Consider the following 24,982-nt stretch of genomic DNA (forward strand, 5'->3'; position numbering starts at 1 on the left):
TTACAGTCTCCTGTTATGCTCTACCAGGTGTATTATATCATAGAGCTATTACACAGCCTGTGTGGCCAGGTTTTTTATTATTTTTTCCCCCTGTCGTTTGATACAGGCCCTCCTATGCTCCTTATACTCCACTAGATGTTACAGGATAAGTATAGGAGAACAACAGCTTATAAGGGTCACAGTCCTCACTTATGTTCTCCTGTCTTACCTTCACCCCCAAGACCAGGTCAGGGACTTACGTTCCGACGGGCCAAACACCAGTTTTCTGTCTGTGGTTGCTGTCGTAGGTGGTTGTGCGGCTCTGCGCTTCTCCTACTGCTAGGCGATACCTTCCAGAGCCTCCTAGTAGCGCACGGAAGTGCACGGAGGTACAGTTCTCAGCGACGGGCTTTTCAGCGACACACCACCTTCTCCTCAGGCTGGCTAAGTCCCGGTTCGTGAAGACGGCTGCAGATACGTACTCTCATTAAGCGTTCTCCCAGCTTAATGAGACTTGGTGAGACATAGTGAAGCGGCTTGTAGTTTGACCGCTGCCTGTGCGGCCACTAGCACTTCCAGGGCTTCCCCACGCCGTATCGGGTTGTGTCCCTCAGGCCAGGCCAGGCCAGTGTCCAAGTTCACCGGCCTTATGGCTGCAAGGCGTGTTTGGCATGATAGTATCACCACTTCAGGTGAGCGTGCAGCATGGAACAGCTAACTTCCTTGCTCCTCCCACCGGAAGCCTTGTCCAAACACTGGTCCATATCTTCATCTAAAGCAGAAAATGGGTGCTCCAGAAGAGAACTTTGAAGGAGTTAAAAAAACATAGTAACTGATTTCAAGATATTTAAACATACAATGCTCTAATGAATGCTTTTATTTTTAAATTACATTAACTTTAAAACTTTATTAAAATACATATCCATGTCTCTAAATACACTTGCAAATGTAGAATTAAAAAAAAAAAAACAACAACAAAAAAGTACTGCAAGAAAACTGCTTCTACACCAATTCTGTTAAAAAGCAGTGGATTTCTGGTGGGCAGTGTGTGCATTACATCAGTAACTCAAACATCAACCATAGAAACAGAATAAGTAAATGATGGATAAGCAGAACTCCAATGCATAGATGTGTGACTGAGGCTACAGCTGGGCACTTACACAGCAAAGCTGCAACATCAGCTCCCACATGATACAGACTGAGGCACCACTGCAGGCAACCAGGAAGAACTGGGGGTAAATGAAGCTTCCTGCAGAACTGCCATAATGCAAAATACAAACTAGACAAGTAGGGACTACAATAAAAAAAAAAAGCACACTTAGCTACTAAAGCCAACTGTAGTTAGAAAGAGGCATCTCACAAAGACATGGTACAAAAAAAAAAGAAAAACTTCTACAAATGTTACAGTGCTCCTTTATTTAGCTATTGTCTAAACCCTATATACACTATAAAACATAACAGAAGGAACTCAGCTGCAGGCTATACTGCAAAATGTAATGACACAACAAACCCTTTATCATTGCGCTTTTTAAAAAAACTGAAACCGTTCAATGACAAGTGCATAACTAAGCACCAAACGTATACACAAACCAAACACTAAAAAAATGTAACATAAATTAAATTTTAGACCATTCAGACATTACTTCTTGTGACCATAGAAGATTATTATTAGCAACAACATTATCACTGCCGTTCTCTATTATCACAGCTGTCATTAGATGAGAATTTAAAGGGATTGGAAAGTCAAAATTAAACTTGCATGATTCAGATAAAACCTACATGCTCTAAGACACCTTTACATTCATTTCTATTTTCAAATGTGCTTTGTTCTCATGAAATCCTTGATGAAGAATTAGACTGACATATCCTGCACTAGTGGGAGCTGCTGGATTGGTGCCCTAGACACCTTATGTCTCTTGTAATTGGCTGACTAGATGTGATCAGCTAGCTGCCAGCAGTTCAATGCTGTTCATTTAGCAAAGGATAACAAAAGAATGAAGCAAAATTGTATGTTCTATTCAAATCATGAAATAAAATTTGGGGGTTTCCTATCCCTTTAAAAATGTTGTTTCAGCATAGAAAAATAACTGCAATATGCTTTCATTGTTTTATTTTTCCCCCACTTATTTAATTTAGCTCTGTAAAATGCAGGTTTTCTAACACTCAGAACTGAAAATGCACACTCCAGAATTAAGGCTAACCCTGCTGCCAAAGCTTATAGGCACATACATAATGAGGCAATAAGGTTTCCTTGCCGATTTCTCTGTATTGGCTACAATGTATTAGTAACCACACAAAAAGGCAAAAAAAAAATTGAAAAATTGAAAAATTAAAGAAAGCCAGTTTCCCTCATCCAACACATAGCTGTTATCAGCAGAGAAAACATGATTTAATATGTGAATTAAATACAAATATGAACAATAAAATGTATCCCCTCTATTTTTGTCCGTTTAATGCATTTATTTAAAATATTCAGTTTTTGAAGTGGTAGTGACAGGCAGTGGCAGTTATAGAATATCTTAATTTGGAGGGGCTAACAAAGGTGGTGAAAAAGTTGAAAGAAAGCACATAATATATGAGTATGTGCTATCCTAAGCTGAACAGGGATTCTACTTGTGCATTTGGAGGTACATAGCCCCCCGCATGGAACCGCCAATAGTGACAGGTTTCCTAAATTCATCATGTTTTATTTATCTTGCAATTAATTTACCAGAGTGCTTTATAACAGAAGTCCTATACTGTATAATTAAAAAAAACTGAACACATTACTCAAGACTGCTAGAAGCGCTTGTGCACACACAAGGTTCCTGCTGTATCTTCACAAGAAGAAACTGCATGATTTGGTATGTGGGGATCTTGGTGGCCACTCTTCCGAGACAGCTCAATGCTTTTTTTGCACCCCCTGCACTAAACAGAATTAAGCTTTTGTTTTGCTGCTTACATTTTTACCCTAATGTAAAACACATCAGGCCAAGCAAATTTAGAATATACCATTATTATATTTATATTTCATGGCACGTGTGAAAGCTGGATTTTTTTTTTATTTTTTTTTAATATTAGTAAATAATAATAAAAATGGTCAGGTGATCACTGTTACCATAATCACATTACACAATTGTCACCAATGTTAGCCAAATGTGAAATAGGAGCCTAAACAGGCTTTTGGGGCTTCTATAAACTAGAAGGGCCTCTTTATGCCTGCACAGATATACATTATGCAAGGTGATATTTACCATAGTGACATCACCGCCACTCCCATGTAACCTTGTGAGGGCCACAGACTACACCAACAACAATTATAGACTGCAGCAGGGAGGGGATAACCAACAACAGCATGGGATCGGCTTGTCCCCTTTTATATGAGAACAGGTCATTAATCTAAGCTCACAGGAAGAGATTCACATGACGACCCATTCTTGTGGGTACCAGTTAAAAACCTCAGGATGGAAGTGAGGCAAAAGTCCAATCCAATGAAGCCATAAGAATCATTGTGTAGATTTTGTAAGAGTTGCTATCTGCATATCTAGTTACATAATCCCTGTCAGTGTGTCCTGCCGTGAAAAGATGGAAAAACTGTGTACAGGATGTGGCACAACACACTTTAACCTTTAGTGAACAACTTTCATTTTCTTTTACTACATGAAGGTTTTCACTGTCCATATTATGGAGATTTACTTTTCTGCTTATATAAAATGTAGCTTTGTCATTGAAATTCATTTCCATCTTCCATGTGAACCTGAAAACTGCAGCTCAAGTTGTAACATTTAGCCATATCTTCATCTACAAGGGCCTGAGGCAGGTGAAAGCGAGAAGGCTGGGAAAAAGGAGACAGAGGCGCCAATATGGCCTAGTAACGTCTGCACAATGATAAAACAATATGAAGTACAATTATACTCACAAAAATAGAGCACCGAAAGGTGCAAATGACGCAGTCTGAATCAATTAGCAGTGGTCCAGCTCACTGTATGCCCACAGGGGAGCAGCAACCAGGAATTCTTATTCCTGTGAGTGAATAAGACAATATCCATAGCCCGAGTACAGTTTAGACATGCAGAATTCACATTACTGGTCAGACTTACAAAAAACAGCGCACCTTCCAGGTGCAATCAAGGCGAGCTGGAGCTTCTCAGTCGCCCAGCAGACTATACTCAGGTGCAGACAGCGTCCGTTCACACAGTCACACGGAATAGGTCCAAAAGATGATGAAAAGAAAACTCCAAAATGGAAGCAACAAGTGTATTAAAATGCATAAGTTTATTAAAAACAAAGCTACGCATTTTTCAGCCTCTAAAAGAGCTGTTTCCTTAGGCTATACCAATTAAAAACAAAGTGACGCGTTTCTCAGCCTATTAAAAACAAAGCGACGCATTTTCTCAGCACAGGAATAAGAATTCTGGTTGCTGCTCGCTTGTTTCTATCTGAGTGTCTCCCTGTGGGGCCACAGTGTGGGCATACAGTGAGCTGGACCACTGCTAATTGATTCAGACTGAGTCATTTGCACCTTTGGGTGCTCTATTTTTGTGAGTATAATTGTACTTCACATTGTTTTATCATTGTGCAGAAGTTACTATGTCATATTGGCGCCTCTGTCTCCTTTTTCGCAGATTTATCATCACCAGGGACTGACCATCCTTTTGACAGAGTGCTGCATCCCATTGAATGTTGGATTATAAGGACTTTTTTTTCTTATTTGATTGGGTTTGTTTTACTTATTTTGAGCTCCTGCCTGTAGCTTGCACCTATGTGTTATATGTATTATATTTAATATTTGGGTCCTAGTTATTTTTAAGTTTTGGGTTCTAGGAAGCGCCCCCTATGGGGATTAGGGTTATCTTTATTTCCCATTTTTTATCTTGAAAGCGAGAAGGCTTCATCTTCAGATACACACAAGGGATTTAATAGTCCGAAACTGTAAAAGGGGCATGGGTGTACTTTAAAGGGACATAAAACCCAAGATTTTTTTCCTTCAGAAACAGAGCAAGCAATTTTGAACAGCTTTCCAATTTACTATTTTGCTCCTTTCTCTTGGTATCCTTTGTTGAAAAGGGAGAAAAAGGAGGCTTGGGAACAGCAATGCATTACTAGAGCTAGTTGCCGACTGGTGGAGACACATAGATGCCTCTTGTCATTGTATTATCTGAATGTGTTCAGCTAAACCACAATAGTGAACTGCTAATCCTTAAACAGATCTTGGAGAAAGCCCCACTGTAAAGGGGAAACGCATAGAACTGTGCTGGAATTATACTGGGAAAAAGCGCGATTTTGCCTTTCCGGCTGCTTTTACTATTAAGTGCAGCCTTCAAAGTGATATAACGTCTCTGTTTGAAAAACCGCCAGCTCTGCGTACGAAAGTACTGAAGTGCGAGACAGAGAGAACCCTAAGGAGGACCAATTACTTGCGCAAGTAACAACCAGAATACCCGAGGTCGGAAGCCAGTGACGTCACACGCCAACTCACGGCAGAGAAGTCCCGGGCGAGGTCGGAAGCCAGTGACGTCACACGCCAACTCACGGGCAGGAGAAGTCCCGGGCAGAAACAGCTGATCATGGCGTGCAGCAAAGGTATATCGATAAGAGCTCATACCCCAAGGCTAGAGTGAGAGGTAAGAATAACCTCCAGATCCCATTTGGAGTATATTTGAAGAGACTGATTAATATCCCCGTTTAGAGGGGTTCTGTGCACGGAGAACTAAGGGGAAAACATAGTATCAAGTAGTGAAGCAGGAGTCGGATAAGACTTTTTATGTATACTAAGACTCTAATGGTATCTTTGGCTACTATCTAATGTACGATACCACCCACTTAGATCGTATATATTGTTTCTACAGAGTGGTGACTTTTTAAGTGTTTTAAGTGCTATTAGCCTGTGCAGTATCAAGACAGCGTTACTAAGCCGATTTATACACATTTAGTATTTTAAGAGTGTGGACTGTGGTTTATATTGTGTATGTGTACAAGTAGGATTGGTGTGTGGAATGAATGTTGATTTTTATTTATGAATTGCATATAGAAACTGGATGCTACTATTGATTTGTTATCTAGACTCACAGACTGTGATTAAAATTTGGTATTTATCCCTTTCCTAGTGGTGAGGTTTATTCTTTATTGGCATACATTAGGCTTCATATTATATGAGAAGGTGCATGTAACAGTGTACTTTAAAGATTCTAGACACCCCACAGCTTTTAGCGCCATCTATAATTGCTACTGTTTGTATAATCCTTAAACAAACAATGCCAAGAGAACAAAACAAATTTGATGATAGAAGTAAAATGGAAAGTGGTTTAGAATCCTGAAACAAAACAAAAAAATATAGGTTTTCAAATTTTGTGTTTAAGTTCTCCTTAAAGGGACAGTAGCAAAACGGAAAATGTGTTTGAGTGCATTCAGTTTTTTATAACATTTTTGCAACATGCTTGTTAAAAGTTATAACTATTTCAGTGGCATACGCAGATATGCTGCAATGCCCTTATCACCCACATTTAAATACAGAGTGATGTTACCAATGGCAGCAAGTAAAATGATTTACCATTATGTTGTTGCACCCCCTGGTGTAGTTTTGTTTTTTATATTATTTAATGGGTTTTGCATTGTCTTACCTGTGAGTGGGATATTTTTCTCGCAGTGCTGAAATAATTAGCTCCTCAACAAAATTATCTGTCTCTGTGACAAGATCGACAACAGACGTTTTGGTGGACACCTGCTTTTCTTCAGTTAGTGCTTTCCTGACCACCTATAGAAGAAAAAGAAAACAGTTACAGCTCAATTTTATACACGGGTTATTTGAATGGCACAGCAAGAGTACAAATTAAGTTCAAGCACATCTTCTTAAGAAGTGATCAATTAAAGTCCTTCTAAAATATTGCTTAGATTCTGGACCTGATCTTTAAAACATGTTCAGTTTAACCATCACTTCAATGGTTATTTACCAATTCAGTCTTGTAGCGCAGAGCTTGACAAAATTAGGCACTAGACACAGAATGGGGTTTCTCAGCTCCATTCATCCCAGACTAAGGCATCTTTCTGTTTCTGATGAGTTAGAGAAATCAATGCCTCAGCTTTTCCAACACATCTGGCCTTCTGGGATGTGCCAAGGAATTTAGCTAAGAATCACTGATTAAGGATAATCAAAACACAAACATTGCTGCTAACAAAATTTAGTCCCACAGTACAAAAACATTTGTAAGTCAAAGATAGAGAGGGATATGACAAAACAATGTTACTTAACTTCACATGAGATAGATAGATAGATAGATAGATAGATAGATAGATAGATAGATAGATAGATAGCAAGGTTGTCTTTTTGTTTGTGCATTTGATAAATGTTCCAGTTTTTATAATTGTGAAAAAAAAGGTATTAATAAAATGCAGAGTATGTCTGTAATGCATTTGATATTTTTTTTAGTAGGGCACTTCCAAACCAGCAACTGATAAATAAAAGTTGTACACTAGTGCTGTGGCTTTAAACGTGACCTTCATTTCTGGAGGACGGCCAGCTTTCAATAGTCTGGAGCAGGAGTAAAATTGATTTGGACAACACAGATTGAAACTATTGTTTTGCTGTCTTAGAACTGTGCAGGTTGAGTTTACTGCAGGTATAGCTGAATTCCAACTAATTAATTTTATAGTATCAGTTTAAAAATGTTAGAGGTAGTTTGACACAAATAAAACAAATCTGTTCAATATTCAATGAAAATATTTAATCCCTTATTAAAGCTGTGTGAGCAAGGCACTATTTTTGGTCATCATGTGTTTTTGCCCAAAAAAATATACGCCTTTAAGCAGTTTAAAGGGACACTCAATTCAAAATTAAACTTTCATGATTCGGATAGAGCATGCAATTTTAACACTTTACTATTTGGCTGTCCTGAAGCCATAAAAGCTGCCTAAATGGGATTACGGCTGGAGGGCAGGCCTAGCATCAAAAGCACCCCCCAACCCCATCATTGAAATCACACAATTGCACGATTTCAATTTTTACTTATTTGTTAACATCAGAACTTCTATAACTAATAAACAGGGCTAATTATAAAATATATACACTAAAAAAAAAAAAAAAAAAAAAAAAAAAAAAAAAAAAAAAAAACTACAAGCATATACTAAAAGGACTATACATATTATGCACATCTACATTCTATATGAAATGGTGCATCTTAAAGTCTTTGAGCGCACTGGGGACAAAGAGGGTCCAAAATATGGATCCACTTCATCTCCAAGCGGCCCAACATACCCTAAGCATTGGTGCCTCTCCAGTTTGTGCTAACTCTCTGTATTCTCATAAATTCAAGGTCAGCAACATTATTTTTTATGCTTTTTGCCAAAGTGAGCAGATATATATTTAAAAACAAAAAAACCTTTATATTATAAATGTGTTCACCAAGTCTTTTTAAAGGGACAGTCAACACCAGAATTTGTTGTTTTAAAACATACATAATCCCTTAATTACCCATTCCCCAGTTTTGCATAACCAACAAAGTTATAATAATACACATTTTACCTCTAAGTACCATGTATCTAAGCCTCTGCAGACTGCCCCCTTATTTTAGTTCTTTTGACAGACTTGCATTTTAGCCAATCAGTGCTCACTCCTCGGTAAATTCATGTGCATGAGTGCAATGTTATCTATATGAAACACATGAACTAATACCCTCTAGTGGTGAAAATCACTCAAAATGCCTTTTCGATTAGAGGCGGCCTTCAAGGTCTAAGAAATTAGCATATGAACCTCCTAGGTTTAGCTTTAAACTAAGAATACCAAAAATACAAAGCAAAATTGGTGATAAAAGTAAACTGAAAAGTTGTTAAAAATTACATGAATAATGAAAGTCTAGAAGTGGGACCTATATAAATCAAATGACATGAACAGCGTAAGATGTATAAAAAAAAAAAAAAAAAAAAAAAACATTTTTACTGTTGCAAGTGATAAATATACTTTTTGTTGCCATCTTTAGAATAGAAACATTAACTACTTTTTCACATTTGCTTACAGGTATTACAGTGCTTCATTTCCTAAAACCCATCTGCGTTGGCCAGACAGTTTTTATTTATATTTGAATTTTCCTATTGCACTAGTAGTTAAAAGGGGACAGAAAACCCCAACATGCTCTTTAAAGATTCAGATAGAACATACAATTTCAAATAACTTTCCAATTTACTTCTATAATAAAATTTGCTTCATTCTCTTGTTATCCTTTGCTAAAGGAACAGCATTGCACTACTGGAGGCTAGCTGAACACATCTAGTTAGCCAATCACAAGAGACAAATGTGTGTAGGCACCAATCAGCAGTTAGCTCCCACTAGTGTAGGATGTGTGTATTCTCTTTCAACAAGGGATACCAGGAGAACAAAGCACATTTGACAATAGAAGTGATTTTAAAAGTGACTTAAAATGACATGCTCTATCTGAATCATGCAAGTTTAATTCTGACTTTCCTATACCTTTAAGTGTGTTTTAAAATTGCCTTAATAATTTTTTTTAAAAAGTACCCAATCATCCAGGATTTCAGCTAGGATGGGATCCTTGGTCAAAATCCCCCAGTGTTTATTCACAATGTTTCTTAATTCCGCACTGGTTTTATATGTCAAATGACCGTTTCTTTCCGTATAGGAAGCATCTTCTATTTTTGTAGCCAAGTCTCTTCCTAAATCATTTTTTCTAAGAAACGTTTTTTCAAAATAGTTACTTGTTCCTCATATTCTCTTTTATCTTTACACTAAATCGAAGAAACTGTCCTTTTGGTATATTCCTCAACCATGTTCTTTGGTGACAACTCCGAGAGTCTATATAGTTGTTAACATCTATGGATTTAAAAAAAATAAAATAAAAAAAATCTACTTTTTATTATTTTCAACATACACTTCCAAGTCTCAAGACTTTTACTGTACTTTCATGAAAGATCTAACTTAAAATCTTAAAAAAAAAAAAAAAAATGGTCCATAAATGTTATCCAATTGTTTTCACTGCCTGACCAAATCATCTATATAACAGTGACAGGTCCCCAGATACTGCACCCAGTGTGATTGAAAGATGTATTGATCTTCCCAAATTGCCAGACACAAATTGGCATAACTGCACAAATCTGGCGCCCATCATTCTACCACCAATTTGTATAAAAAACAGAAGCTGACTGAGCCAATTAGCAGCGCTAGTTGCAAAACTCAGCTGTGTGACTAGCACAGCTGATTGGGTGACCGGTAGTTTCTTCTCAGTACAAGCAGTGCTCTGCAGCTCTGAGCAGTACTTTCCAGGGGTAAAAATCAGGAGTTGGGAGTGTTAAAATTAAAAGCTGAAGCCAAATTAGAACATGTAATTTTTCATCACCCCTTTAAGCAAGAATAAGAAAACCATGAAGCTTAGTAGCAATGTTTGTTTAATACAGTGATCACCCGAACAGCAACAAGAGAGAGATCTCTAAAGACACAAGTGCTGGCCATAACTAGCTGCTGTGTTTACATTCCAGTGGTGCAGTTTCATCTATCAAAACAATACAGGGTCTGTTTCATGTGCTCAGTATTGTAGAAGGCTCAGAGACTCTTAATTTGCTAATGGTGCATCACAGCCTTTATATAAGTTGGGCCTATGGTTGCCTCCACAAAACCAATGAATGTTTTTCCCCCTTGTTTAAATAAACAATTGAAAACAAAGACACAAGAACAGTTCAGCTTTGAATGGAAGTATATCTGCAATATGCATGTAGTAAGTAAAATGTATTACCGTTTAACCCCTAAGGACCACAAAAGTACCCTTTATGTTGCTGGTTAAGGGTTTACTTAGTTATAATAGCGCAGGACTGCGCTATTATACCCTCCCTCCTTCCTGCTGGCTGGTGGAAATAGCGGCGACACGTCTCTTTTAAAAATGCAATCCCATAGAAAGACCAGCGACGTACAGGGTGTGTCGCAGGTCATTAAGGGATTAAAGTAGTACCTGTTACCATGCACAGAGCTTTGTTACACCTGCATTTAAAAAAGGGACAGTAAAGCCTTATAATTACAAGACAGGTCTGCTGCCTTGCCATAGAACATATCAGCCAAGTCTAAACATGTTTAAAGAAAGATAACATTGCTTGCTGCAATTGTTTTTCAATATCCAAACTACACCCGCCACTTTTCTCATTTGAAGAGGCCAATCTGGGTTCGAGTCTGCAGCTGATAAGGCACAGTCATATTGTTAGTATATAGTTCATTGTTTTGCCATTCTTTTCTTATTAAGAAAAGATATGTAGCAGGTTTAGCTTTAAAAAGGGACCGTAAACACCTTGATAGAGACATAAACAACACACACACACATATACACACTAATATATATATATATATATATAGTATTAGAAGAAAGAAAGACGAGGAACTGCAGACTCTATTCCAAAGTGGTTAGTTTAATGAACAGGCAAGTGAAAGACACAGTCACAGTGTGCAGGGCTGGATCTGACGCGTTTCCCGCATGCTCACATGCGCTTCATCAGAGATCTAGAGGTGTTCACCTGCTATCAGGTTAAATACTGGTGTTAGCCAATAGTGTGTAAGCAAAGCCTAATTGATATTGTGTGAATAAACATAGTGTACAAGTATTTGGTGCAAAAAAGAAAATCTTAAATGTGAAACTCTCAAAAGGAAAAAGTGTTATTAAGCAGTGATTTGGTAGGCTATGCATGTAATCAAAAAATTAACGTGGTTGTGTATTTATTATGATTAGGTTGGAAAATGGTGGCATATTACTAGGAACTAAATACTAAAGTTTAAATTTTAATAGTTATGTTGTGCATAAAGATGTAAGCACAACTAAGTTCAACAATCACCACAGTGATAAACAGGATTATACTTTAGGAGTGTAGGAAAAACAACTATTATCAAAGCTCACATTGTACATGGAAAACTTGTAGTTGGGCACAAAAGATAAGAATAAGAATAAAAATACAGATTGAAAAGGGTAAAGATAGCAACATTGTTGTTTGGGAACAAAAGGGCTTTTCTTGCTAATGCCTGATATTTCACACTATCCATGACCAAGCAGTTATCATATGTTTTGGATTTATGGTAAGTATTTATTTATTTGTTTATTCGTTTATTTATTTGGTTGCCACCTAAATGTGCTGGTTGTTAATTACAATTTAATTGGGAATTTGACATGGTGGCTGCATTGCTGGACATGGTAGGTGTGGTACTTCGGGAAATGTGAAATATGGTATTCCTGCTAACCTAGGTAGCAAAGTAATTGCTACAGGTTTCAACTATCCTGTACAAAAGGATCTGGTTGGATGTTGAGTTCCTAGGTGATAGCGAGATGGCATGAATAAATGTAGAAGGGTGTGTGATGAGGGTAAGTGTTTATTGGGGACAACATTCATTTGGCATATATATAGTGAATACTTGTAAATTGCCTGTTGAACTCAATCCTAGGTGATCCTATCTGTATGGCACCCAGGTGGTTACCCAAATTTGTGCTTCACACACCTGATGGGCCTATGACGGGGGTGACATCCTATAGGTCCAATATATATATATATATATATATATATATATATATATATATTATATATATATATATATATATATATATATATAATATATATATATAATTTGAAATTTATATACAAGAATAGTTGCTATTAAGGGAGGGAGTCACAAAGGAGTGCAATGATGTTATAAAGAATTTAGTGAACTGATAATAATAAAATGATAAAATCTTTTTAATGGGTGGTGTAGCCTAGAATAAGCCTATATATCTAAAAAAATTAAAGATAAAACACATTATTTTTTGTATATAAAACCGATGAACACTCATTGGTTGTTGTTTATTATTTTTATTTTTATGTGTGCCAAGGGGCAATGGGATTGCCTACAATACTAGGTAGGGAGAGAATAATATGCTCTGTACAGATAATATTATTTTAGTGGCAGTTGACGGAGGACTTGTAAATTAATCTATAAATAAGTCCAGGTCTTGCCTCATATTCATGCGTTTTGGGCTTTTGGTCTGTAAGGTAAAGATCCAAAAGGCTTCTTTCCTCTGCAGTTTGCTGATTCTGTCACCTCCTCTAATGTCCTTTCCTATGTGATCAATACCTATGAATGAGAATAAATGTTTAATGTGTACGCCATGAGTTCGAAAATGCTTGGCTACAGGTGTTCTGGGGACTTCCTCTTCAAGTGATAATAGATGTTGTCTAATGCGGTCCTTGAGGGGACGTGTGGTAAGGCCTACATATATATAAAAAAAACACGGAAGGGAACTGCACTCTCATACCGGACCGGGTACACATCCCATGACCCTGCAACATACTCAGCCCTGGGTGCCACTGGCACTCACAGGAAGCTGTGCTGTCCCCAAAGTCACAGGCAGTTAACCCCAGACAGGTCTGGGTGCAAGAACCATAGGGAAAATTACAAAACAAATTAATACAACACACAGAGAAAACCCAGCACTCACTTACAAGCTCTCAGCTAAGATTTAAAAGCAAAAATGGAAACCTTTCCATTTTTGCTTTTAAATCTTAGCTAAGAGCTTGTAAGTGTTTTATATATGTCTAGGGTTATTACATATTCCTGTGCACCCTTCCCTTGTTTTCAGTTTGTTTGGATTTGAAAGCTTGCATTGTGTGGCTGTTTTAGGGTCTCAGGTATTGGAAAGGACCTTGACGTGGTATTAGATAGTAAGGTTAGGGAACCTAAGGGGGTTTGTGACATTGAAGTCAAGTGTAGAATTATACACTAGTTAAATCAAATAGCAAATATATTTATTTTACACTTTTATTAACAAATATGCTTGAAACAGACGTTACCAGGGGGGGAATAAAGTAAATCCAGGGTTAAGCAACCTCTGAACTAATTGTAAAATTACAAAATCTAGAAACCCCCACCGGTAATTAGACAAATAAAATAGGGATGTTTATAGAAGGCTAATAAAGAATGGGATAAGTCACTTCCATACTTCAAATAAATAATAGCCAAATTCTATAGCATCCAAACTAAAAATAAGGGCTAGTGGACAGGGTGTTGCGTGTCTAATCAATAAGTCACACAGGGTAGGGAAGTTAGCATAAAGGTAATTCCATACACACAAGGTAGGTACTTTTTAACAGGCATACAAATGTTCAAGCTATGCGCTCAAAGGCGTCCTCCTGCCTGCGTACTGCTCTGATTAAACAGAGTCAGCCGATTTCTGGCTAAAATCCCTGTCAAATAGAGCTAGTTCACATACAAACAAGTTATTCTCATATGCACGATGGATGTATTATGTTCGATACAGACTGTCAACATAAATTCCTCTCAGTTAAGTTCAAATAGATACATTCAATTCAACATCAAAAATTATTATGTAGCTTGTAGCGTAATAGCGTATAAAGCTTAACAGAAATGTAGCTGTTTGTTAACTTGGCAATCAAGCATATTCTTAAATGACAGTTTTAAGTATTTTAACATCCCCCCTATAGTAGCAGTTGAGGTGAAAAACTATAGCGGTATAGGGTTACAGCGGTATAAAGTTTGAAAAACCGCTAGTGTAAATTTAAGTATGTGACTAGCTTGCACGCTTATTCCACCCAAGGCCACGCCCACCGACGCGTTTCCGTCACAGAACGTGACTTCGTCAGGGCATAGGGCCAGCCCAGCATTTGGTACGAGAAGTTATAGTAATCCGTTGTCATGGCAACTTAAAAAGCATTAGAAACTGAGGTGTAAGACTCCGCTATGGCCTCATTCTGTCATTTTACTTATACTTTGTACTTAGTATTCTGCCTTTAATACATTGCTCATTTGTAAAAGAAAGTATTAGAACAAAAGGGAACATAAAAATTCATCATTTTATTGACGCTGACCGCTCTTGTGTAGGGGTATACTGTGCATCAATATGTACAAGTATTGTAGGGGAAAGTTGTATTTCCTAGTAATTTTATTGGGAGAGTTATATAGGGAGAGGTGTATATCGTGCCTTTACAGCATATTGTATTCGATTTATATAGAATACCTAGGTCAAGTATGCTGATAATTGGTATGATGTTTAAAAAAATGGAAAAAGATATACATATAAAATATATTATTGTGGGTCAATTGTAGTTGCTTATAGTAGCTTATCTGAGAGGTCAAACTGAGTTAGTTATTATCACCTATATAACTGAGGAGATAACCTATCAAGTCAATACAAGTTAGAGAAACAGATATTCATTTGTTAGAACATAAGGTTATTTAGGATATGAAATTATCATTGTGTGTAAACGTTATTATTAGTTTCGTTAGAATCAATTAATTTAAATCCAGTTAAATATTGTTATAAATCAGTATCCTCTTGCTTTGCTTCATATTGGGGAAATAAGCTCAGTTAGTTCAAGACCCTAGACAGAAATAGTATGTAATTAGTAATCTTAAATCCACAATAAGATGTATATCATGAACCATAATCTATAAAAAGCATTTGTATGAAATTGCTTCATTTAATCCCCTGGGTGAAGTGGATTTCAGTTCGTGAATCCATCTACACTCTTTTTGTAATAGCATTTTGTTAATGTCGCCCCTTCTCCCTTTTAGTTTTATTTGTTCGATTGCACAAAAATAGATTTCATATTTGTGTCCCTGATGTTCATTGTTCATGTGTTGTGCTACAGGAACATTTCTGTTCCATTTGATGTCACCTATGTGTTCTAACACTCTAGTTCGTAACTCTCTTGAGGTCTCACCCACATAGATTTTTGGGCATTTGCACATTGCAGATCTAAGCAAGTCATATATATTGCAATTTAAAAAATCTTTAATTTCATACTGTTTGTTAGTGTCAGGGTGTATGAAGGTTTTTGTGGGGGTCATGTTCTTACAGGCTTGGCATCTTCCACATTTGTAAAAGCCTTTGGTTTCTCTCAACCATGTTCTTGGTGTGTCTTTTGAGTAATGGCTCTCCATAAGTATGTCTTTAAGGTTTTTGGACCTTCTATATGTAATATTGGGTTTTTCAGATATTACTTCTTTAAGGTCTTCGTCTTCCTGAATAACATGCCAATGTCTTTGGATGATATTTTTTATACAGACATTTTTATCATCGTATGTTCCAATGATTCTAATGGGTTGTTGTTCATTTACTGGTTGTGCAATAGCTTGGTAGTTAGTTTCCAATAGTGTAGTTCTATTTAGTAATTTAGCTCTTTGATATGCCTTTTTAAGGCATCTGCCTGGGTATCCCCTTTCTTTAAACCTTCTTTGTAACTCCCTTGCTTCTCTCTCAAAGTCTAGTTCTGTGCTGCAGTTTCGTCTGGCTCTTAAATATTGGCCAAAAGGAATGCCCATTTTCAATTTCTTAGGGTGATAGCTCTCCCATTTGAGGAGACTGTTAGTGGCTGTCTCTTTTCTATATAGTTTTGTGTTCAGCGTGCCATCATTCTCTTTTCTAATCTCTAGATCAAGAAATGAAATTTTGTTTGAATCTATACTTGAAGTGTACCTCATTCCATCTTTGTTATTATTCAGCCAGATCATGAAATTTTCAAAGTCATTTTTGGTGCCTGTCCATAGGATTAGAACATCATCAATGTATCTAATATATAAGTTCATATATTGCATATATGGGTTAGTATCTTCATTAAGTATACTTTTGTTCTCAATCCACCCAAGGAACAAATTGGCATACGTTGGAGCACAGCAGGTGCCCATTGCTGTGCCCCTTTTCTGTAAATAGATTTTCTTATTGAATAAGAAATAGTTATGTCTCAACACATAGTCTAGTAAATCAATGAAGAAGTCATCTTCATCATTTTGGATTGGATTTACTGTTCTCAAAAAGAAACTTACAGCTTCCAAGCCTAAATTGTGGGATATATTAGAGTATAGACTTTCAACGTCTATACTGGCCAGCATAGTATTATCACTGACTATCACGTCGGCTAAACATTTTAAGACATCTTTAGTATCTTGCACGTAGGATGTAAGGGTGTGTACAAAGTGTCTTAGTTTTTTGTCTAGAAAAATGCTTGCATTTTCAGTGATACAGCCATTACCGGAGACTATGGGTCTACCGGGTGGATTTGTCATATTCTTATGAACCTTAGGAAGGCTATAGAAGGTGGCTATTCTCGGGAACATGTTAAACATAAACTGGTGTTCAGCTTTTGTAATTACCCTTTCTTGTAGACCTCTATCCAAAAGGGATCTCAGCTCCCCTTTAAAAACATCAGTTGGATCACGTATCAGGACTTTGTAATTATCTGTGTTACTCAAAATGTTTGTACAAATTTGTTCATATTGAGAATTGCTCATAAGGACCATATTACCCCCCCTTATCTGCATTTTTGATGGTAATTGCCTTATTATTTTGTAATTTCTGGAGAGCTTTACGTTCTTTGTAGCTCAAGTTCTTCTGTACTTTACTCCTTTTATTTATCTCCTCTATTTCTGTTGTGACTAGGGAGACAAATTTATCAATAGATGGATATTTAGAAATTGCTGGCATGAAATTACTTTTGGGTTTCACTACACTTGCTTTCCTTGTTTCTGGTGTATCTGTGTTTTCATTAAGTAATGATAGCATTAAATTGACCATTTCATGGTCCTCTTGTTCTATGCCCATATCAATCAAGGAATTTGTGTTAGCATTTTTGTGAAACTTATGTAGTGCAAGTTTTCTAGCGAACAAATGTATGTCCTTGATCCAATTGAATGTGTCATGATGTGGGGTGGGTACAAATGTAAGTCCCTTTGATAATAGTGTGTGATGTTCCTTTTCTAATTGAGTTTCAGTTAGATTGATAATTTGTAAATTATCCATCGCTACTTCTGTTTTTTGGTGGATTTTGATTTGTTTGGTTGCCTCGTTCTTGTAGTTCTCTTTGGTGGGAAAAGGTCTTTCTCTAAAAAAATACGTGTAATTGATGGTTCTGTTAAGGCGACACTGGTTGTAGGTGTTTGTGTTAATTCCTCATCAGAGGGTTCTGAATCTGTAGTGAAGTTATCAGAGGTAGTATTTTTATTATTAGTGAGTCTAGATTCTTGTGTTTTTCTAAAATTACTACGTTTTTTATTGCCTTTATAAATATTCCCTTTTTGGTGGTCAGACCAATCTCTTTGTAGTTTCCTATTTTTGGTCTCACTAAGTTCTTCTTTGAGCTTATCTATATGGAATTTCAGTTTTAAATCTAGAGCCTCAAAATCTTTATGAGTAGTAAATTTGTTTGTTTGTATTTTTGCCTCATCTATTAATTTAGTTAGTTCTTCATATTGTTTTCTTTCAAACTCAAGTGTTAATTTCATCAGATCTAGAGAGCACTGTGTCAAAATTTCCTGCCACCTAAACACAAAGTTTTCATCTGAGATGTGAAAAGCAGGTGCTAGCTGAATCCTTAGACCTCTAGGGATTAATTTATTCTTAACATAATTTTCTAAACTGAAAATTTCCCAGAAAGATTTTACTTGTTTTTTCATAATCTTAGCAATGTTTTTAAAACCTTCTTCTATGTTTGTAGCATTTGGACAAACATTACCAACATTTAGAGTAAATACTCTTTCTGCTTCTTGTTTCCACTGATCAAAATCTAAGGAGGAGGATAGATAGCCGGCCATCACTATCTAAACTCTGACCACTTGTGTCCCAAATTCGTAAGTGTGAATTGAATCACTAGGTATGAAATAGTAAGGTTAGGGAACCTAAGGGGGTTTGTGACATTGAAGTCAAGTGTAGAATTATACACTAGTTAAATCAAATAGCAAATATATTTATTTTACACTTTTATTAACAAATATGCTTGAAACAGACGTTACCAGGGGGGGAATAAAGTAAATCCAGGGTTAAGCAACCTCTGAACTAATTGTAAAATTACAAAATCTAGAAACCCCCACCGGTAATTAGACAAATAAAATAGGGATGTTTATAGAAGGCTAATAAAGAATGGGATAAGTCACTTCCATACTTCAAATAAATAATAGCCAAATTCTATAGCATCCAAACTAAAAATAAGGGCTAGTGGACAGGGTGTTGCGTGTCTAATCAATAAGTCACACAGGGTAGGGAAGTTAGCATAAAGGTAATTCCATACACACAAGGTAGGTACTTTTTAACAGGCATACAAATGTTCAAGCTATGCGCTCAAAGGCGTCCTCCTGCCTGCGTACTGCTCTGATTAAACAGAGTCAGCCGATTTCTGGCTAAAATCCCTGTCAAATAGAGCTAGTTCACATACAAACAAGTTATTCTCATATGCACGATGGATGTATTATGTTCGATACAGACTGTCAACATAAATTCCTCTCAGTTAAGTTCAAATAGATACATTCAATTCAACATCAAAAATTATTATGTAGCTTGTAGCGTAATAGCGTATAAAGCTTAACAGAAATGTAGCTGTTTGTTAACTTGGCAATCAAGCATATTCTTAAATGACAGTTTTAAGTATTTTAACATCCCCCCTATAGTAGCAGTTGAGGTGAAAAACTATAGCGGTATAGGGTTACAGCGGTATAAAGTTTGAAAAACCGCTAGTGTAAATTTAAGTATGTGACTAGCTTGCACGCTTATTCCACCCAAGGACCTTGACGTGGTACCTGAGCTTGTCCCATTTGGCCATATGCAGTGACTAACCTTTCCATTTTTGCTTTTAAATCTTAGCCGAGAGCTTGTAAGTGAGTGCTGGGTTTTCTCTGTGTGATTAGAGATTATATATATATATACACACACACACACACATATATATTCTATAGTTCTAACATGTAACGTAGACGAAGCTGGCCAATGTAAATAAAGATTCCACCAGACTTGATATATTACATAACATTGACTACAGTCTATATGGTACTGCGTCTACTAATGGGGGATAGGTATCACTGGTAATAAATATGATTACAACAAATAATAGGAACAGAGCGACTGTCACAGAATTAAACACTAACGCCTAGATTTAGAGTTCTGCGTTAGCCGTCAAAACCAGAGTTAAGGGGTCCCAACGCTGCTTTTTACCGCCCGCTAGTATTTAGAGTCAGCCGGGAAAGGGTCTAACGCTCACTTTCCAGCCGCGACTTTTCCATACCGCAGATCCCCTTACGTCAATTGCGTATCCTATCTTTTCAATGGGATCTTCCTAACGCTGGTATTTAGAGTCTTGGCTGAAGTGAGCGTTACACCTCTACCGACAAGCCGCAGAAAAAGAAAAAAAGTCAGGAGTTAAGAGCTTTCTGGGCTAACACCGGTTCATAAGTTCAATCGGATTGGCTGATCCAATCAGCCGATCAGATTTTTCCTACCTTAATTACGATTGGCTGATAGAATCCTATCAGCCAATCGGAATTCAAGGGACGCCATCTTGGAGGACGTCACTTAAAAGGAACCTTCAGTCGTCGTCTAGTCGTCGGGAGAAGAGGATGTTCCGCACCGGAGGTCTCGAAGATGGAGCCGCTCCTCGTCGGATGGATGAAGATAGAAGATGCCGCTTGGATGAAGATGTTCTCTTCTGCCCGGATAGGATGAAGACTTCTGCCGCTCCGGATGTCTTCTTTTGGTCCATCGCTACTCGACTGAGTGAAGATGACTCAAGGTAGGGAGATCTTCAGGGGGGTAGTGTTAGGTTTATTTAAGGGGGGTTTGGGTTAAAGTAGGGGTATGTGGGTGGTGGGTTGTAATGTTGGGGGTGGTATTGTGGGGTTTTTTTTTTTACAGGCAAAAGAGCGGATTTCTTTGGGGCATGCCCCGCAAAAAGCCCTTTTAAGGGCTAGTAAGGTAATAGAGCTGTTAACTATTTTAATTTAGATTAGGGTATGGAATTTTTTTATTTTGGGGGGCTTTGTTATTTTATTAGGGGGCTTAGAGTAGGTGTAATTAGCTTAAAATTCTTGTAATCTTTTTTTATTTTTTGTAATTTAGTGTTGGTTTGCTTTTGTAATTTAGTTTAGTTTATTTAATTGTAGGTAATTGTAGTTAATTGATTTAATTAATTTATTGATAGTGTAGTGTTAGGTTTAATTGTAACTTAGGTTAGGATTTATTTTACAGGTAATTTTGTAATTATTTTAACTAGGTAGCTATTAAATAGTAAATAACTATTTAATAGCTATTGTACCTAGTTAAAATAAATACAAAGTTGCCTGTAAAATAAATATAAATCCTAAAATAGCTACAATATAATTATTTGTTATATTGTAGCTATATTAGGGTTTATTTTACAGGTAAGTATTTAGTTTTAAATAGGAAGACTTTAGTTAATAATATTTAATTCATTTTGTTAGATAAAAATTATATTTAACTTAGGAGGGTGTTAGGGTTAGATTTAGCTTTAGGGGTTAATATATTTATTAGAGTAGTGGCGAGGTCCGGTCGGCAGATTAGGGGTTAATACTATTTATTATAGGGTTTTTGAGGCAGGAGTGCGGCGGTTTAGGGGTTAATACATTTATTATAGTGGCGGCGAGGTCCGGTCGGCAGATTAGGGTTTAATAAGTGTATGTAAGGTAGCAGCGACGTTGGGGGGGCAAATTAGGGGTTAATAAATATACTATAGGAGTCGGCAGTGTTGTGGGCAGCAGATTAGGGGTACATAGGTATAATGTAGATTGTGGCGGTGTCCGGAGCGGCAGATTAGGGGTTAATAAATGCAGAGGTCAGCGATAGCGGGGGCGGCAGATTAGGGGTTAATAAGTGTAAGATTAGGGGTGTTTAGACTCGGGGTACATGTTAGGGTGTTAGGTGCAGACTTAGAAAGTGTTTCCCCATAGGAAACAATGGGGCTGCGTTGGGAGCTTAACGCTGCTTTTTTGCAGGTGTTAGGTTTTTTTTCACCCCAAACTGCCCCAATGTTTCCTATGGGGGAATCGTGCACGAGCACGTTTTTCCAGCTAGCTGCTACTGTAAGCAACGCTGGTTTTGAGAGTTGAAGTGGCGGTAAATATGCCTCTACGCTCCCTTTTTGGAGCCTAACGCAGCCCTTCAGAGAACTCTAAATACCAGCGTTATTTAAAAGGTGTGGGGGGGGGGGGGGGAAACATGCGTAGCTAACGCACCCCTTTGACCGCAAATCTCTAAATCTAGGCCTTAGGTAACACTAATAGTGAGCCATGAAAACACTATATTATATTGAGCATGAGCATTATGTTATCACTAAATAGCTGGTATCGGAGTACGAACACTGCAAGTTAAAATTAAACTAATGGGAGAGAGACGGCCAAGTCTCAACTCCCCACTAACATGTTTCACAAAAAAATGCTTTTTCACTGATGCAACCCAACCCAGGCGCAGTACTACTATTGGAGCAGTAGGTGCAGTCGCACCAGGGGTCAAGTGCTGAGGTGCACATAGCAAACAGTCTATACATAAGGGCTGCTATGTGGTTATCTGTATATAGATCATCAGCATCATACAGGACAGCTTGTTTACTGTTACTATGACCCAGCCTCTGCTCTGGTGCATTTAATTGTAGGAGTACGGCTTGTCAGTCATCCCAGATGAATAAGTCCAGGATGTCTAACATTCACAACCTCTGAGGTTGTAGACACATTAGCAGAGAGTCTACACTGAATCACCACCACAACTTTATAAATGAGGGCAAAGGTGTATGGCTCTAAGGTAGGCACACAAATTCATCAACACACCAAATTTTAGCACAGCTTTTCAGACCATCATTTTCATGGTAGAGCAGATAGGTTGTATTGCTTTGATGTGTAGCAGCTACATAGGGACTGACACAAACAGGATATTTATTTAATGCCAGGTAACAAGCACCTTCCTACTACATTATGTTCCAAACAATTACACCAAATGTAAACAAATGTGCTGTAGGACCAAAAAGACCAATACCCTGGGTTAACCTTGCAGTAGCAGTGATTGCCTGGTAGATCTGAAGTTGCAGTAGGTCATTTATTTTTAGTTTACAATTAACCACATTTAGGGTTGTTAAACAAAACAAAAAATATGGAAATGTGTTTTATTTATAGTCCAATTTTAAAACCTAAATTTACTTTCAAATATAATGATACACTAAATTACCAGTCTTATTTCACATTAGAAATAAGCTTTTACAATAGTTGCTGGATGTTACCAAGAAACGTAAATGTAGCCGAGTATTGGGATTTCCTGGTTGAGTGCTGCAGTGGCCATCTTTAATACTAGCTAAACTGATACATATTTTTATAAAATCTTCATGGCTACCAAAAGGATAATTTAATACCAAAGTTCCAGTATTATCAAATTATGTCATGGCCCTTGTCCTAATCCAATCCGCGTATAGGACTCAACTATGTTTTCAATTTCAACAATTGAACAGTAAACACATAAAAATAACTGTTTAATGCAGAATAACCACAAACACTGACTGATTCTCCTGCTCAATCACAGCTAAATAAAAGCACAAGCTTTCAATGTATAACAAAGCAACAATAACTTACAGCTGCACAGGATTTTGTTGACTGTCTAATCAATGCATTTCTAGACCACTACATGAAATAATAACACGATGAACTGTCACATCACGTGACCTCCGGGTATCCTCTAGCCGCATCAACACCTGCCCAGTGCTCACCTGTCCAGACCTGAGAGCCAGCTGTACAGCCGTATCCATGCATTCCTTCCATGGGTCTCCGGTACAACTAGCAGCCTCTCCGGCGCCGTGTACAGCTTCCTCCGGCTCAGGGAGACGCTGCTCATCCCCTCTGTATCTCCCCGCTGCTTCACACGGCTTCATCTCTCCTAGTCAGGGACTGCTGCGATCACTTTACAATGGCAGCCTGTAGAGCCCCAGCTAATCCGTGCTTACCCGGGTGTGTCTGATACCTAAAGAGACAGCAGCTGAGAATGCAGTCATCCGACTATAACGCTAAATCCTTCCCGCTGCTCAGTGCGATCGCAGGATGCCCGAGATACTCCTCCCCTATAAATGTTTGTAATTCTTCTGCTTATTCTCTACAAAATCCTCTGCTTACTCGGACACTCCTCAATGTATCTCCCACCCCCCTGGACCTCCTCCATTCCTCCATATCCTATAGCAGCTTGGTAATTAGTGCCCGCCCTCTGAGAACAGCTATACGTGCAGCGCTTCCCTTTACAGCGGCTCAGTAGTATAAACATTGTCTACTCTAACTCATACATTGTCTCCATCATACACTGTGCTAGAGTGTGTGAGGACGGAGCAGCGGCGACTCTAGTAACAATATATAGGAGGAGGGGGGGGGGCATAAGATACTACAGTCAAAACTGAGGGGGAGCACTAATAATTTCCACCACTAAATCATATATATATATATATACGCACACACAGTATGTATATATATATATATCTCTCAAAATAACAAGTATTGCATTGAGCAATGATACTTTTTTATTGGACTAACTATACATTTATAAGTAGACAAGCTTTCTGAAGAGTTCCAAGGAAGGAACTCTTCCTAAAGCTTGTAAATGTATAGTTAGTCCAATAAAAAAAAGTTGCTCAATGCAATACTCTTGTTATTTCGATATCTAAATCTCTGGACTAGCACAGCAACTCCAATCAACGTATATATATTTATATATGTCGATATAGGGGAAAAGGCGCACTCCCACTCGCTCATAGGATAAGTACCAGGGTGCAAAAAGTTTTCAATAAACACTGTCCAGCAATTGCACTCTCTGGATTTAAATCACAGCAAACTTTATTGTGAACATTTTCGGAGCATTCACTCCTTCCTCAGACAATCAAAAAGTGAACAAAACAGTGCTTAAATGAACATACAGGATCCTCCCATTTCCCCTGCAACCAATCACAAAACAATATCACAAATCAGCATCATTGCATACAGGTGATAATATCAACACAGCATTAAGTATAAATAAACATGTCAAACATATCAGGTGTAGTACATATAAGTGCACATCATTTTCCTAATCTCAACAATGTATAAAGTGCATATATCAGTGACAAATTATACCCTATATATATGTAGGAACTAAAACCAGGAGAAAGATCACCACAACAATCATTATCATTATAATTGTACCACACCAGGCTATAAGGCTCTAAACATAAATGAAGACTCAGAGAAAAACTCACCGTTTTAAAAGGACCTGCTGTCCAA

General features: G+C 37.5%; 1 protein-coding gene across 1 annotated transcript in view; it reads right to left on the reverse strand.

The window, feature by feature from the left end:
* IMPA2 (inositol monophosphatase 2) overlaps positions 1 to 23,841 on the reverse strand; it is a gene marked incomplete in the record, with an annotated part of 65,452 nt that extends 41,611 nt beyond the window's left edge. Inside the window, 2 exon segments of the mRNA XM_053714907.1 lie at positions 6,579 to 6,712; positions 23,452 to 23,841. Coding sequence (XP_053570882.1) covers positions 6,579 to 6,712; positions 23,452 to 23,613 — 296 coding nt within the window.
* Between the last annotated feature and the right edge of the window lie 1,141 nt (positions 23,842 to 24,982).

Source organism: Bombina bombina, chromosome 5, assembly GCF_027579735.1.
Source record: "Bombina bombina isolate aBomBom1 chromosome 5, aBomBom1.pri, whole genome shotgun sequence".
Classification (NCBI taxonomy): domain Eukaryota; kingdom Metazoa; phylum Chordata; class Amphibia; order Anura; family Bombinatoridae; genus Bombina; species Bombina bombina.